Source organism: Neophocaena asiaeorientalis, unplaced genomic scaffold (genome assembly GCF_003031525.2).
Source record: "Neophocaena asiaeorientalis asiaeorientalis breed wild unplaced genomic scaffold, Neophocaena_asiaeorientalis_V1.1 scaffold72, whole genome shotgun sequence".
Classification (NCBI taxonomy): Eukaryota; Metazoa; Chordata; class Mammalia; order Artiodactyla; family Phocoenidae; genus Neophocaena; species Neophocaena asiaeorientalis.
In genome coordinates, this window is record NW_020185336.1 from 6,565,888 (window position 1) to 6,580,106 (window position 14,219).

The following is a 14,219-nucleotide window of genomic DNA, read 5'->3' on the forward strand; positions in this document are numbered from 1 at the left end:
CTGGAAATTATAGTGGTTTGTGGTTATGATGGGCCAGGGTATTAAATCAAAACTCTTCTAGAAAAAAAAAAAAAACTCTTCTAGAAAAGCCAGCACATATAAGGATGGGTGTTTAGTTGTTTTTCGTTTTGTTTTGTTTTTCTGGGTTTTTTTTTCAGATATCTGGCAATGAGGAGAAATGGTGGGTGAGAACTACTGACCAGCTAATAGAACGTCGTTTTTTGAGGTATGTGACATCCTTGATGGTGCCTTTGTAAAGTTATCGTTTAAAAGAAGCAGTCCCAAATCCCTTTTTACTAAATGGAGTACTGTTTATAATTAGTTTTGAACATTAATCCATAAACTACCTAGACTAGAGAAACCAAATCCTTTAGCAAATGAGCATCAAGAAAAAGTAGTATAAAATAATGGCCTAACATTAAATTTAGAATTAAAATTACTTCAGTAAAAAACAGAATGGAACATGTAACTACATTATGAGCTGACACATCTCTTATTTTCTTTCAGCTCACGACATCCATTTCATCACTTTCCTATAACATTTGGAGAGGAATGCTTTTACCTCTCTGCCAAGACTTGGTTTAGCGGTAAGGTTAATTCCAAATCCTTTAACGTTAATTATGTAATATGTGAACTTCAGGTTCAATTACTAGCTTAATCTTGCTTTCCTTTTGATTATATGTTTGGTAGCTTTGTCATATTCTGATTTATTGCTGATGATAGTAGATCAAGTTCCAAATGCAAATAAAGGTGCTTTTCACTGTGAATATTTTGACTTCCTTTATCCTAAAGCAGTTACTTAGAAATAAACTGACCACTTTCATAACCAATAAGGATATAGACAAATTCACAAAGATGAACAGGCAGCAATTCTAAAGTATAGTTTAGGTCCCTTTCCCCCCTCATTAGCCTTCTTCAACTCTATTTCCTGCCATCAGGAACCATCGTAACTGTGTGTGTACCAAGTTTGTTCATTTTTATAGGCAATATTTGTATGCTACGACTGACTAATATGAGTGATAATAATAGAAGACAAAAATAGGGAAGAAAAGGAATATGGGAAGAAAACTAGGGAAGAAAAGGAATATATTTTAACCATTTGGGAAAGATTGATTTAAAGAGACTTTCTTCACTACTGGATGGTTTTAAAATGTGCTGAATGGAAAATTCTCACCACAGTAATCCTGCTTTTCATTTCTCAGACATAAATAAACCAGCAGACTGTAGTACCAAGTTGCCCTTCGTCTGTGAAAAATACAATGTATCTTCATTAGAGAAATATAGTCCAGATTCTGCCGCTAAAATACAGTGCTCTGGGGATTGGATTACTTTTCAGAATAAGGTAAAAAGAGAATTGCTACGTTGTGCAAATGATGATAGCTTTCATGATGGTCATATGGCCTGTGGCAGAATGGCATCCCACCAAGTAACTTCACTAAGATAGACTGCATATTTCAGTATCTCACCTGATTCTCTACATTTTCAGAAACGAAGTTAACTCTCAAGTTAATCATGCGTACAGGTCTTTCAGAGTACCATGTTCCTCTTCTGTTGCTACTGACACTTAAACTGCCAAAGCTGATCTTTCAGTGAATAGTAATATATTGACTAGTCAGGACTATCTCTTTGGTATGTAGGAAACTGGCTTAATTTCTGGCTGATAAATTTTCCCCCTTAAGGAAAACATCCAAGCAGCATTTACCAATCAAATTAGACCAGCATTTCCCAAACTACTTTTTGGGAATACACACATATGCTAACAAAATGTTAATCATTGATGTTGCTTCCAGAGCAGAGTTTATGATTAAATAGCTTTGGGAAATGCCACATTCTATATTTGCTTCCTTGAGATGCACAATTCATATTGGTGTATGTATCTCTTAGGAAATGCATTTGGCTGCTAAAAAGATTACTATAGTATGCTAAAACATTTATTCTCTCAGATAAAAGAAGTTTGAAGATAAGCAGGCTGGGGTTGGTATGAAAGCTCTGTGGTCTTCAAAACCAGGCTTCCTTTGTCTTTCTGCTCTGCCATCCTCAACTTATGGCCTCCAAGCTCAAGTTCAGGGTGTTCTCTCTAGAGTCTTTTCTAGAAGCCACCCAATGACTTTATATTTCTCTGGCCATTCCAGTCTGTAAGGAGGCTAAAAAAAAAAAACCCATTTTATAGCATGTTTCAAGGAACACAATTTGGGACATGTTATTCCACACTAACATGATCATAATATCAAGAAGAAAAAGGAAGAGATGTGTCTAACAGCTGAAAGCATCTGTAGTAAAGTTAAAATATTAGGGGTATATTTTGACTTTTTAAAATTTGGACAATCTTTTCCCCCCCCAAAGTACTAGATTAATTTACATAGTTGATGTAAATTTATGTTTTTTTGTTTGTTTTTATTGAAGTATAGTTGAATGAAAATATATTAGTTTCAGGTGTACAACATAGTGATCTGATATTTCTATAGATTACACACCATACAAAGTTATTACAAAATTACTGACTATATTCCCTTTGCTATGCATTACATCTCTGTGACTTATTCATTTTATAACTATTAGTTTGTATCTCTTAATCCCCTTCACCCCATTAAAATATCCTGTCAAGAGACAGGGGCATGATTTCTTTAAAAATGTGGTTTTTTTAATATAAGGTAATGATGAAGAATACATATTTGAAACCAAATGGAGCAGAGTCTAAATGCTGACCATACCATGCTATGGCTATTTCACTTATGGGTAAAGTTAATGTCCTTGTGCCTCAGTTTTCCCATTTGTTGTGAGAATTAAATGAGATAATACCGTGCAAAGTGCTTTAGGAAGGAAGCACTCAATAAATGGGAGATTTTTTAAAAAATAGCTCAAGGACTACTCTTCAGTTGCTTAAATTAAGTGTAGAGTTGCATTGTTGGGACTTCCCTGGTGGTCCAGTGGTAAAGAATCCACCTTACGATGCAGGTGACATGGGTTCACTCCCTTGTCAGGGACCTAAGATCCCACATGCCATGGGGGCAACTGAGCCTGCACGCCACAACTACTGAGCTCACGTGCCTCAACTAGAGCCCATGTGCCACAACTGGAGAGAAGCCTGAGTGCCGCAACGAAGAGCCCGCGTGCCTCAACTAAGACGCGACGCAGCCAAAAATAAGAAATAAAATAAATAATAAATAAATCTTTCAAAAAAAAAGAGTGTAGATCTGCATTCTTTTGGTACTACTTTGTGAGTGTCTATATCTCACAAACAGAAAATTAGCAGCCTTCTAAAAGATGAGGCATTTTCTTCCTATGTGAGCTTTCCCATATGTGGAAATCTTATACTTCATATGTGTTCTTTGTTTGCAGTGCTTTTTAAGGATCAAACCTAAGTCTGTTACATTTTCTGAAGCCAGCGATACTTGTCACACCTATGGTGGAACGCTTCCTTCAGTGCTGAGCCAGAGAGAACAAGGTAGCAGAATTGTTTCGTAAACATGTTTTATTCTGATCTGGAGGCCATGTTTGTGTTGGGAGGCTGTGGGGAATTAACACATACAAAGAACCTTATTAAATTACTTTTTACAGAGTAGGTGAAAGATTATTCTGGTAGTTAGATAAGCAAGAGGTATTCATTGACATTTTTAGTATATCTTTAATTTGAATAAGTCAAATGTTTTTTTAAAAAAAAAAAATCTTTCTGACAGATTTTATTACATCCTTGCTTCCGGATATGGAAGCTACTTTATGGATTGGTTTGCGCTGGACTGCCTATGAGAAGATAAACAAATGGATGGATAACAGAGAGCTGACATACAGTAACTTTCACCCATTATTGGTTGGTCGGAGGCTGAGAATACCAACAAATGTAAGGTTGTTTTTTTTTTAATCGGTAAACTACGTAGCTCTATGAAATACCTGAGTCTTCCACAAATTATTGGATTAAGAACAAGGGCCTATTTCATGAGTCGACTTACATGAAACGTCCAAATGGGCAAATCTATAAAGATAGAAAGTAGATTACTGGTTGCCAGAGGCTAAGAGGCTAGAAGGATTGGTGGTGATGGCCTAAAGCATATGGGATTTCTTTCTGGGGTGGTGAAAATGTTCTAAAATTGATTAGGGGTGATGGTTGCACAACTCTGTGAATATACTAAAAACTATAGAATATATGCTTTAAATCAATGAATTATACCATCTATGAATTATATCAATAATGCTGTCACAAGAAGAATAACAACAGAGCTTCCACAGCCTTCACATAGATGCCCTAGTTTTTCATAGTAGTATCAGATTCCATAGCACTTATTTCATAACCATGTAAAGCCATCAATAGTGAGTTACAAATAGAAGCTAATATAAATGCTTTACTTATCATCTTGGAATTTGGAGCTGTCAGCCTCAGTCTCCTGAGGTTAAAAAGTACAAAATCTGTGGTTAGTGATCATTTTTCCCTAAGATCTAAATGTAAAGAAGCTATAGAATGGAAGAAGGCATTATATCAACAGTAGTTACCCTGTACCATGATATTGCTGCCCACTACTTCTGTCTTCCATATTTACTGGATACAAACCACCTTTTGCATAAAAGGCAAAGATTAAGAGATTAACTTAAAAGTTGAATTCCAAAAGTACATCCTAGACAATATCAACTGATATTCCTGATGCAATGGAACTTTGCTCCACGTTGACGTTGGTGGTAAAGGGAACTCTGCAACATGTGTAATTATGTACAAAGTAAATATCAAAATAATGCTTGGTTATTGTAGAACATTTGGAAGTTATAGAAGAGTAAACAAAATAAAGAAAAATATCAACCCTTATCCTGCTTATACTTAGGCTGGTAGCTTTTAACTCATGACCCATAGTAAGAAATAAATTTAAATTACCATTCAGCACATAGATATAAATATAATATTGAATTGAAACAAAAGTTTCAGGAAATAATACTTACCCTTAGAGCTTATATTTCTTTCTTTTCTATCCTATTCTACTCTAGTCTGATCTAGTCTAGTCTAGTCAACCTATCTCTGTGTTCTATCCTATTATTTCATTGTCACAAATAAGAATCAAGATCCACTGAACTGATTTCATGACCTACTAAATAAGTCTCAAACCATATTTGAATCCTGATCTAGGAAATCACAATGAATATTTCAGCATTTTTCTTCTAGGGCTTTTCTATACATTGTCTTCTTGACATAGATAAGATCATAGTATATATACTGTTGTATCTACTTTTCTCACTTAGTATTATATCATAAGTAGTTTCTTATGCCATTAAAAGATGTGCTTGATAAGCATTTTGATGGTTGCACAATATTTCTTGACAGATATACCATCATTTACCTAAACAGTGCTGGGTATTTTGGCTGTTTCCAGTTTTGCATAATCCTTAATAGTGCTGCAATTAACATCTTCATGCATAATCTTTGCTGTATATTTCAGGTTACCTCTCTAAGATAGATTTAGGAAGTGATATAGCCAGATCAAAAAATATAAGTAGTTGTAAAACTCTGGTTACCAAATTGGTTTCCAGAAAGGTTTATGAGTTTATATTTTTGTCAGCAATATATTGTGATTACTTTTCTATTCATACCAGTGTATTAATAATTTCCAACACTTATTGAGCAGCTAATATGTGTCAGACACTCTGCTAATGCATCACATGCATTATTTCATTTAATCTGCACAATAGATGTGAAACAGTCTGTACTCCTCTCCTATCTTAGAAATGTGGAGACAAACAGAGAGAGTCATGTAACTTGCCAGAAATCATGCAGGGTATGCGGGCAGGGTCGGCATGTAAATCCAAGTCTGCAGAGTCAGCATTCTTAGCTTCTCTACTGCATTGCCTCTACTACAATGCTCTAAGGAGAATTATCTTTTTAAAATTCTTGCTAATTTGATAGTTTAAATGATATCATATTTTCATTTGTATTGCTCTGATTTCTAATGAAAACATATAAATTCAGTAATAATTTGAATTTCATCCAATGTGAATTTCTTATTCTTTGACAATTTATCAAAGCCTTCATGTATTTCTTATTGATTTTATGACTGTGTAAATATTAAGTGTGCTAACCCTGTGTTTCTTGCATTTACTGCAGATATTTTCACAGGTTTTTTTTTTCTTTAGGTCTAATACCAAAAATATTACAGAAATAAGTTTTGATTTTTTTGATATGTGTTCAACTCTATTTCTTTTTTTCCCCTCCATTGCTTTTAGGTTAGAAAGTCCCTCATGTAAATGTTAGTTAAATGAATGCCTTTATTTTCTTCATTTTGTTTTATAGCTTGCTTTTTTGGTCTGACAATATGATACATCCATGGTATATGGCATATGTTGTCAATGGTTACTTAATCCTTTCCCCTAACCCTGGCCAATTGTCTAGCATCATTTGTTGTATATACTTCCATCTGTTAAAATCAATATAGAATGCCTTTTTTATCATATGTGAAGTGTGCATGTGTATGTATGTGTGTGTGTATGAGACATATTCTTGTATAGCTCCCACACTGATCTAAATACTATAATGTTGCCATATTTCAAGAAATATAATAGGATTAGTTATCCTTTATTGTATGTCTTTTAAAAATATTTTTAGCTGTTTTTGTCTATTCTTCAAGACAAACTAGAATTATTTAGTTAATTTCCAATCTAAACAATTCAATAGAAAACTTCTGGTAAGAATTTGACAACATTTTAGGAAGAATTGACATATTTTTATTAATTTTCCCTCAAGAATATGGTGTAACATATCTCTCCATTGATTCAAGTCTTCCTTTTAAATTCCTCAGAGAAGTTTTTAGAGAAGTTCTCTTTCTTTTTGCCATTGAGAATGGCAGCTTTTTAAAACTGTCTTACTGATATGTAGGAAATCTATTATTTGGGTATTTTTGTATATTTATTTCATAGGCATCCATCTTACTAAAAGCTCTTATTACTTCTCAGAGTTTTTCAGTAGATTTTCTTGGGTTTTCTAATTAGATAATCATAATTGGCAAATAACCATTCATGCTTCACTACATGTGGTAGGACTTCCAGAACCATGGTAAATACCAGGAGTAATAAATAACATCCTAGACTTGATCTAGACTTTAATGGGAATATCTGCAGTCTTTCATTATTATATTTGATGTGGACTTTTTGTTTAAGATATATCATTTATTTAGAATTTTTATTCAGGAATAAGTAGTGGATTTTCTAAAACTTGTTTTCACCATCTATTGAAATTGTCATACAGTTTTTCCCATTAGGCCTATGGATATGTGGTATAATACATTAATAGATGTTATATTAAACCATTTTTATCTCCTTATCATAAAATCTAGTTGCTGAGAGTGGGTTATTATTTTACTACTGAATTAGATTTGTTAGAATTTTATTTGGGAATGTTTTCATCTCTGTTCATAGAGTTAATTTTTTTAAGCTTTTTTTTTTTTCCTGATCATGTCAGCTTCATAAGATGAACTGGGTGGTTTTCTGCCTTTGTGTTTTGAAATTATGACTCAGTCTGGGGAATTATCTTTCCCTGAAAGTTTGAAGGAACTGTATACAAAACCATGTGATATTAGAACCCTGTTCAGAGATCATTGTTTAATACTAAAGGGATTTGGTATAGTAGGTGAGGGCTAAACTCTAGAGTCAGATTGAGTTTGAATTCCATTCAGCCATTTCGTATGCCTTAGGAAATTCACTTAACTTTGCTTAAGTCTCATTTTTTAATCTGTAAGTTCTGATACTGTTGTTCCTACAACATAGTGTGAGGATTGCATAAAATATTTCATTTAAAGCTTTTAAGCACAGTACCTGACATATAGTTTTAAAAATGAGCATTATTATTAATTTTCAATTTCCTCTAAAGTTACTGGTACATTTTAGTGTTTCTACTTTTCCTTTTAACAGTTATGCTAATTTATATATTTCAAGGAAGTTGTCTATTTCATGTAGATATTCAAATGTATTAGAATAAAGTTGTGTCTGCTATTATCTTTTAAAATCTCCATGTCTTATTTTAATCGTTTTTACTTTTTCTTATTTAGATTTTTACAAAAACTAGTGTATGTTACTGGTTTTTTCCTCCCCTTTCTCCACCGCCTACTCCTATTGCTTGAGATATACAAATACTACTACATTTTTCTATCCTGTTTTTCTTGGAGTTATATTTTTGCTGATTTTCTAATCTCATATTGAATTCTTAGTTCATCTTTCCTTTAAAAATCAGAATGCATTTAATAATACATGTTTGCCTTCACATAAAGTTTTACTCATATCTCTTGTAATATTTCTCATATTAGTCTTTCCTATAATTTTTTCATTTTTGTTTTAATGTTTATTGAATAGCATGGGAGTATGCAGTTTTTTTAAAACTTTTTTAGCTCCTGGGATAAGCTTACTTTTCTTATTTTTCTGAGTGTGATATGTTTCAACCATACAGAAAAGTATAGGGACAATATACTTTGAATAAATTTCCATGTCTAATGTTATTATTGATTTGTGGTCAGAGAATGAAATCTAGATAGATACTTTTATTTATGGATGTTTTATAGTGACAAGTATAGGATCAAAGCTTTAAGGTGAGTTCTCTATTGTGTGGTACACCATTTGTCATTATAAAAAGTTTATAAACATCTAATGAGTTGAATTAACAGTCATTACTTTTTTGCTCACTTGCAACGTCAAGAAGGAGAGCAGAGTGTTAAATATTATTATAATTGTGTATTTGTCTTCTAACAGTTTTTCTCTATCTGTTTTGAAGATGTATTCATCAATATTGCCACTATTTTGTTCTATAATTTCTAAAGTTAATTGCCCTTTCCCATGTTTTGAAAGTTTATCAGAAGACACAGACCTACTAGAGAATGGACTTGAGGATATGGGGAGGGGGAAGGGTAAGCTGTGACAAAGTAAGAGAGTGGCATGGACATATAAAAGTTTATCAGGATTTTCTTAGTGATTTCATGGTCAGCTCCTTAATGGAGTTTTTTACAGGAAGAAAAATCCAATTTGGAATATAAAGTTCCCTTGCTGGGATCTTCAGACTGTTAGTTTCATAATTGCTTGTACATATTTGCCTTTTTGTTTAGATTTTTGATGAAGAGGTGTCCTACCACTGTGCTCTAATGCTCAACCTCCAAAAGTCACCTTTTACTGGGACGTGGAATTTTACTTCCTGCAGTGAACACCATACTCTGTCTCTCTGTCAGAAATATTCAGGTATAGATTATTATTTAGATGACTATGGTATTTTATGCTGTTAGATATGTACAGTACTTTTTCACAAAAAAACTTATAAATTAATATTAATTTGTAATCATACAGCTTCCTTAAAATTTTAGCATGACTAAATCCATACTGGCTCAGTGAGCCAAATTAGCTCAAATAGAATGTGATTTTTTGTCAAGATCATTGCCATAATTAAATATCAAAATTAAGTATCCAATGAAGTTTGTTAATCGGTGTTATCTAATGACAGTAAATTATGATTGCATTTTGTTCTCCTTTCTGCTCTGGAATTTTTCAGATTTTACTGTCATGAGGAAAGGAGGAGAAAAACAATGTTTTTAACTGAGTTCGGTATAAACAATCATGGTTAAATCTAGCTCTCAAAAAAAAAAAAAAGGATGTGAAGCATTATAAATGGATCACTGTCTATGCCCTCCTATAATCCAAATAAAAGTAAAATGTTAAAAGTAGGAATCATCTATATATTCAAAAAGATATTTTTTTAAAGGTATTAAATCGTTTTCATTGGTCACAGTAAGTTTTTAAACAAACAATTAAAAAAAAAAACCTTTGCCATGTAATGAGATCTTCAAGTAGCTAATCCATGTGCTTCTGGGTTTTTATTTTATTTTATTTTTATACAGCAGGTTCTTATTATCTATTTTTACACATTAGTGTATATATGTGAATCCCAATCTCCCAATTCATACGTTTGTTCTCTACATCTGTGTCTGTTTCTGCCTTACAAACCAGTTCATCTGTACCATTTTTCTAGATTCCACATGTTTGCATTAATATACGATATTTGTTTTTCTTTTTCTGACTTACATCACTCTGTATGACAGTCTCTAGGTCCATCCATGTCTCTACAAATGACCGTTTCATTCCTTTTTATGGCTGAGTAATATTCCATTGTATATATGTACCACATCTTCTTTATCCATTTGTCTGTCGGTGGGCATTTAGGTTGCTTCCATGGTCTGGCTCTTGTAAGTAGTGCTGCAGTGAACGTTGTGGTACATGCCTCTTTTTGAATTATGGTTTTCTCAGGGGATATACCCAGTAGTGGGATTGCTGGGTCATATGGTAATTCTATTTTTAGTTTTTTAAGGAACCTCCATACTGTTCTCCACAGTGGCTGTATCAATTTACATTCCCACCAACAGTGCAAGAGGGTTCCCTTTTCTCCACACCCTCTCCAGCATTTGTTGTTTGTAGATTTTCTGATGATGACCATTCTGACCGGTGTGAGGTGATACCTCATTGTAGTTTTGATTTGCATTTCTCTAATAATTAGTGATGTTGAGCAGCTTTTCATGTGCTTCTTGGCCAGCTATATGTCTTCTTTGGAGATATGTCTATTTAGGTCTTCCGCCCATTTTTTGATTGGGTTGTTTTGTTTTTTCAATATTGAGCTGCATGAGCTGTTTATATATTTTGGAGATTAATCCTTTGTCCATTGATTCATTTGCAAATATTTTCTCCCATTCTGAGGGTTGTCTTTTCATCTTGTTTATAGTTTCCTTTGCTGTGCAAAAGCTTTTAAGTTTATTTAGGTCCCATTTGTTTATTTTTGTTTTTATTTCCATTGCTCTAAGAGGTGGGTCAAAAAAGATCTTGCTGTGATTTATGTCATAGAGTGTTCTTCCTATGTTTTCCTCTAAGAGTTTTATAGTGTCAGGTCTTACATTTAGGTCTCTAATCCATTTTGAGTTTATTTTTGTGGATGGTGTTAGGGAGTGTTCTGATTTCATTCATTTACATGTAGCTGTCCAGTTTTACCAGCACAACTTATTGAAGAGACTGACTTTTCTCCATTGTATATCCTTGCCTCCTTTGTCATAGATTAGTTGACCATGGGTGCGTGGGTTTATCTCTGGGCTTTCTATCCTGTTCCATTGATCTATATTTTTATTTTTGTGCCAGTACCATATTGTCTTGATGACTGTAGCTTTGTAGTATAGTGTGAAGTCAGGGAGTATGATTCCTTCTGCTTAGTTTTATTCCCTCAAGACTGCTTTGGCTATTCGGGGTCTTTTGTGTCTCCATACAAATTTTAAGATATTTTGTTCTAGTTCTGTAAAAAATGCCGTTGGTAATTTGATAGGGATTGCATTGAATCTGTAGATTGCTTTGGGTAGTGTGATCATTTTCACAATATTGATTCTACTAATCCAAGAACATGGTATATCTCTCCATCTGTTTGTCTCATCTTTGATTTCTTTCATCAGTGTCTTACAGTTTTCTGAGTACTCCATGCGCTTCTGAAGAACTTTTTGCTAAATTAATCTTTGCTCATTTGTCTCATACTTTTTAGTAACTGCCTTTTTCAGAGAGGTACTGTAAATCAATAATTCAAATATATCCTCTTAGGGGTGGTTGTATACATTTTTTTGTGGGTTCTCCCAGATGAAAACTTGTAAGGGGACACCCAATACCTCCTGTTGAAGCAGTTCAAACAAAGGAAGAATTTGACACCAATCTGAAATGGTAATCTTATTGCCATTAGAAGTCGTCTACTTTTATTTATAGCTTTTCTCCTATTGCAGTTTACTTTTATTTATAGCTTTTCTCCTTCCTAAATCAGATCAACTAAATCAGAATTTTGTTCTAATTGTAAAAAACAAATTTGTGGTTCACAAATTTACCTAAGGTATACAGCAAAACATACCTAGTTCTCCCACCCAAAGTCTAAAATAAATGAATAGATAAGTAATACCTAAAGTACATTGTTACAGGGAGAAATTTGAAAAAATGTCCCATGACTTGCCAAGTAGGTGGTTTTTGTGGCTTTATTTTTCTTTTACACACAGAAATTGAAAGCAGACAGACCTTACAGAATACTTCAGAAACTGTGAAGTATCAAAATAATCTGTACAAAATAATGCTGAAGACTCTGACTTGGACTGATGCTCTAAAGGAGTGCCAGAAAGAAAACATGCAGCTGGTGAGCATCACAGACCCTTACCAGCAGGCCTTCCTGACTGTGCAGGCAGTCCTTCATAACACTTCTTTATGGATTGGACTCTCCAGTCATGATGTAAGTTTTCAGTCCCACTGCCAGGATTGGGTGATGGAATGTGACATTTTTTATTGCATGCAGCATCTCTCATATCAGACTAAAAGAAACCAGAGATCATAAAATCTTACTCCAGTGAATGAATTTCATGAGGTATGTAATTTTTAGCAGCAGTCATCTTTCCACTGTTGAAAGATCAGGTGCTTTATCGTTTAGCTTAAGAAAAATGTCTAATGGACATATATAGCTGAGCACTTCTTTTTATTTATTCCAATCAAAGATGGAGCTGGGATCAGGAGCTGCCATGTCTCCTCAGCCAATGAAAAGAAGAGAGGGAGGGAAGAATTAAAAATTCAGATGGGGTTGGTGAGCAGAAGCCCATGAACGTTATTAAAGGGCTCTTTATCCCTTTCCAAATCAGCAGAGTGAAATTAAGCCACTCTACAAAGGGATTAGAATAGCATTTTGCCACATCTCAAGCCCTGATCTTGGGTACTTCTCATTCATTTCATAGCCCAGCAAAGAATGCTAGTCTCCTATTAATTCCCAGCACTAAACTTCATACATGTAGCACAAACAGGAATGTTTATGCTACTAAAGCTTTTGGCTATAATTAATAGGGAATCTTTTTTTTTTTTTTAATAAAGCTGTAGCATTCCTCTCAGCATTGTAGGCCATTTTTGCCTCTTTTCTGATTCTTGTATGTAATAAGCTGATGCTCTGCTCACGGAGATGTATTGAAAAGTAAGATATAGGGCTGGTATAAAAGGCTGCGTACATTGTGCACTGATGGGGGTGCCACTTATTTATAAAGATTGTGATGTGAATTTTACTTCCTGCGTCTGTGCAGTGTGTGACCCGTAAAGCCCTAGTTAGGTAAGTGTCACTTGAACCAGTATTCCTAATCCACTCTCGGAGGGAAGGTAATTGGGAGAGTAGGAAAGAAGTGTCCATTGCATTATGAAGCAAACCTGAGTTATGTAGATGGTAGGCTAACCCTCAGTATACCAAGATGGTTTTAGGGCTGCATGGAGAAAATGTGATTGAAGACAATTTAAGTCCTTGCGCAAACCCCAAGTTGAACTGGAGAATGGATGAAAAACTTAAGACGCAGAAGTATACATTATCTTTGACAAACTCTGGACTTATTACCACCAGCATTTGTCAGAAGCTCAATTAAAAAAGCAGTATTTAGAAATTGCTTGAAGACTAGCTTCTCCAAAATTCTGGATTTTAAAATGTACCCTCAGGTCCAGCCAGGTTATCAGCTTGAACTGCTTCCCTAGACCTCACAGTATCAATTCCGTCATAACATTGCTTTACTTCCTTTCTCTTTTGTGTTTGGCATTATGTGAAACCCATCACTGTGTCTCTTGTGTGGGTGGTAATTAAGTTATCACATTTCCTAGTTTTAACCACCTTAAACCTTTTTAAACAAAAGCAGTATTGTTGCTGGAGAAAAATCATAAAGTTAGAATAAATTAAAAGAATAAAATTGGAATCACCTATAATCCCAGTATCTAGTGATAAATGTGGTTTAAATATTTGGTATATATCCTTCAAGTTATTTTTCTATGTACATGTATTTATTTTTAAGACACTTCGGATCATACAGTTTTGTAACTTTTTTTCCTCACTTGATGATTTTGGTCTTCTTTCTTATTCTATTTTCAGTCGTCACCTGTGTTTTTCTTCTCCCTTTTGCTCTTTAACATATTACATTTTACATAGCTGTTTCTTATGTATCTTCATAAGCTGCCTGAAATCTTTGGAACATGGCAGAGTGTAAGTAAATACAAATTTACATTGAAAGCAATGGGAAGGTTTTGAAAGATTTTAAACATGGTAGTAACAATATCAGATTTTGACTTGAGAAAAACTATGCTGGGCAGAAGCTGGGGAAGGAAGTGAGCAGTCCAGAGATAGAAGACCAGTTAGAGTTTCTTGTAGACATTCATGCAGGAAATGATGTTGGTCTGGACTGAGGCATGTTTACAGTGTC

At 34.0% G+C, this 14,219-nt stretch overlaps 1 protein-coding gene across 2 annotated transcripts in view; it reads left to right on the forward strand.

Annotated features, from left to right (window-relative positions):
- The window catches only part of LY75 (lymphocyte antigen 75), a 126,176-nt gene that overhangs the window by 52,435 nt on the left and 59,522 nt on the right, over positions 1–14,219 (forward strand). For both annotated transcript variants that reach the window (XM_024735907.1, XM_024735904.1), the window contains exons 19-25: positions 159–226; positions 508–587; positions 1,203–1,342; positions 3,340–3,445; positions 3,678–3,838; positions 9,060–9,189; positions 12,012–12,238. In XM_024735907.1, the coding sequence (XP_024591675.1) occupies positions 159–226; positions 508–587; positions 1,203–1,342; positions 3,340–3,445; positions 3,678–3,838; positions 9,060–9,189; positions 12,012–12,238 (912 nt within the window). The remainder of the gene's footprint in view (positions 1–158; positions 227–507; positions 588–1,202; positions 1,343–3,339; positions 3,446–3,677; positions 3,839–9,059; positions 9,190–12,011; positions 12,239–14,219) is intronic.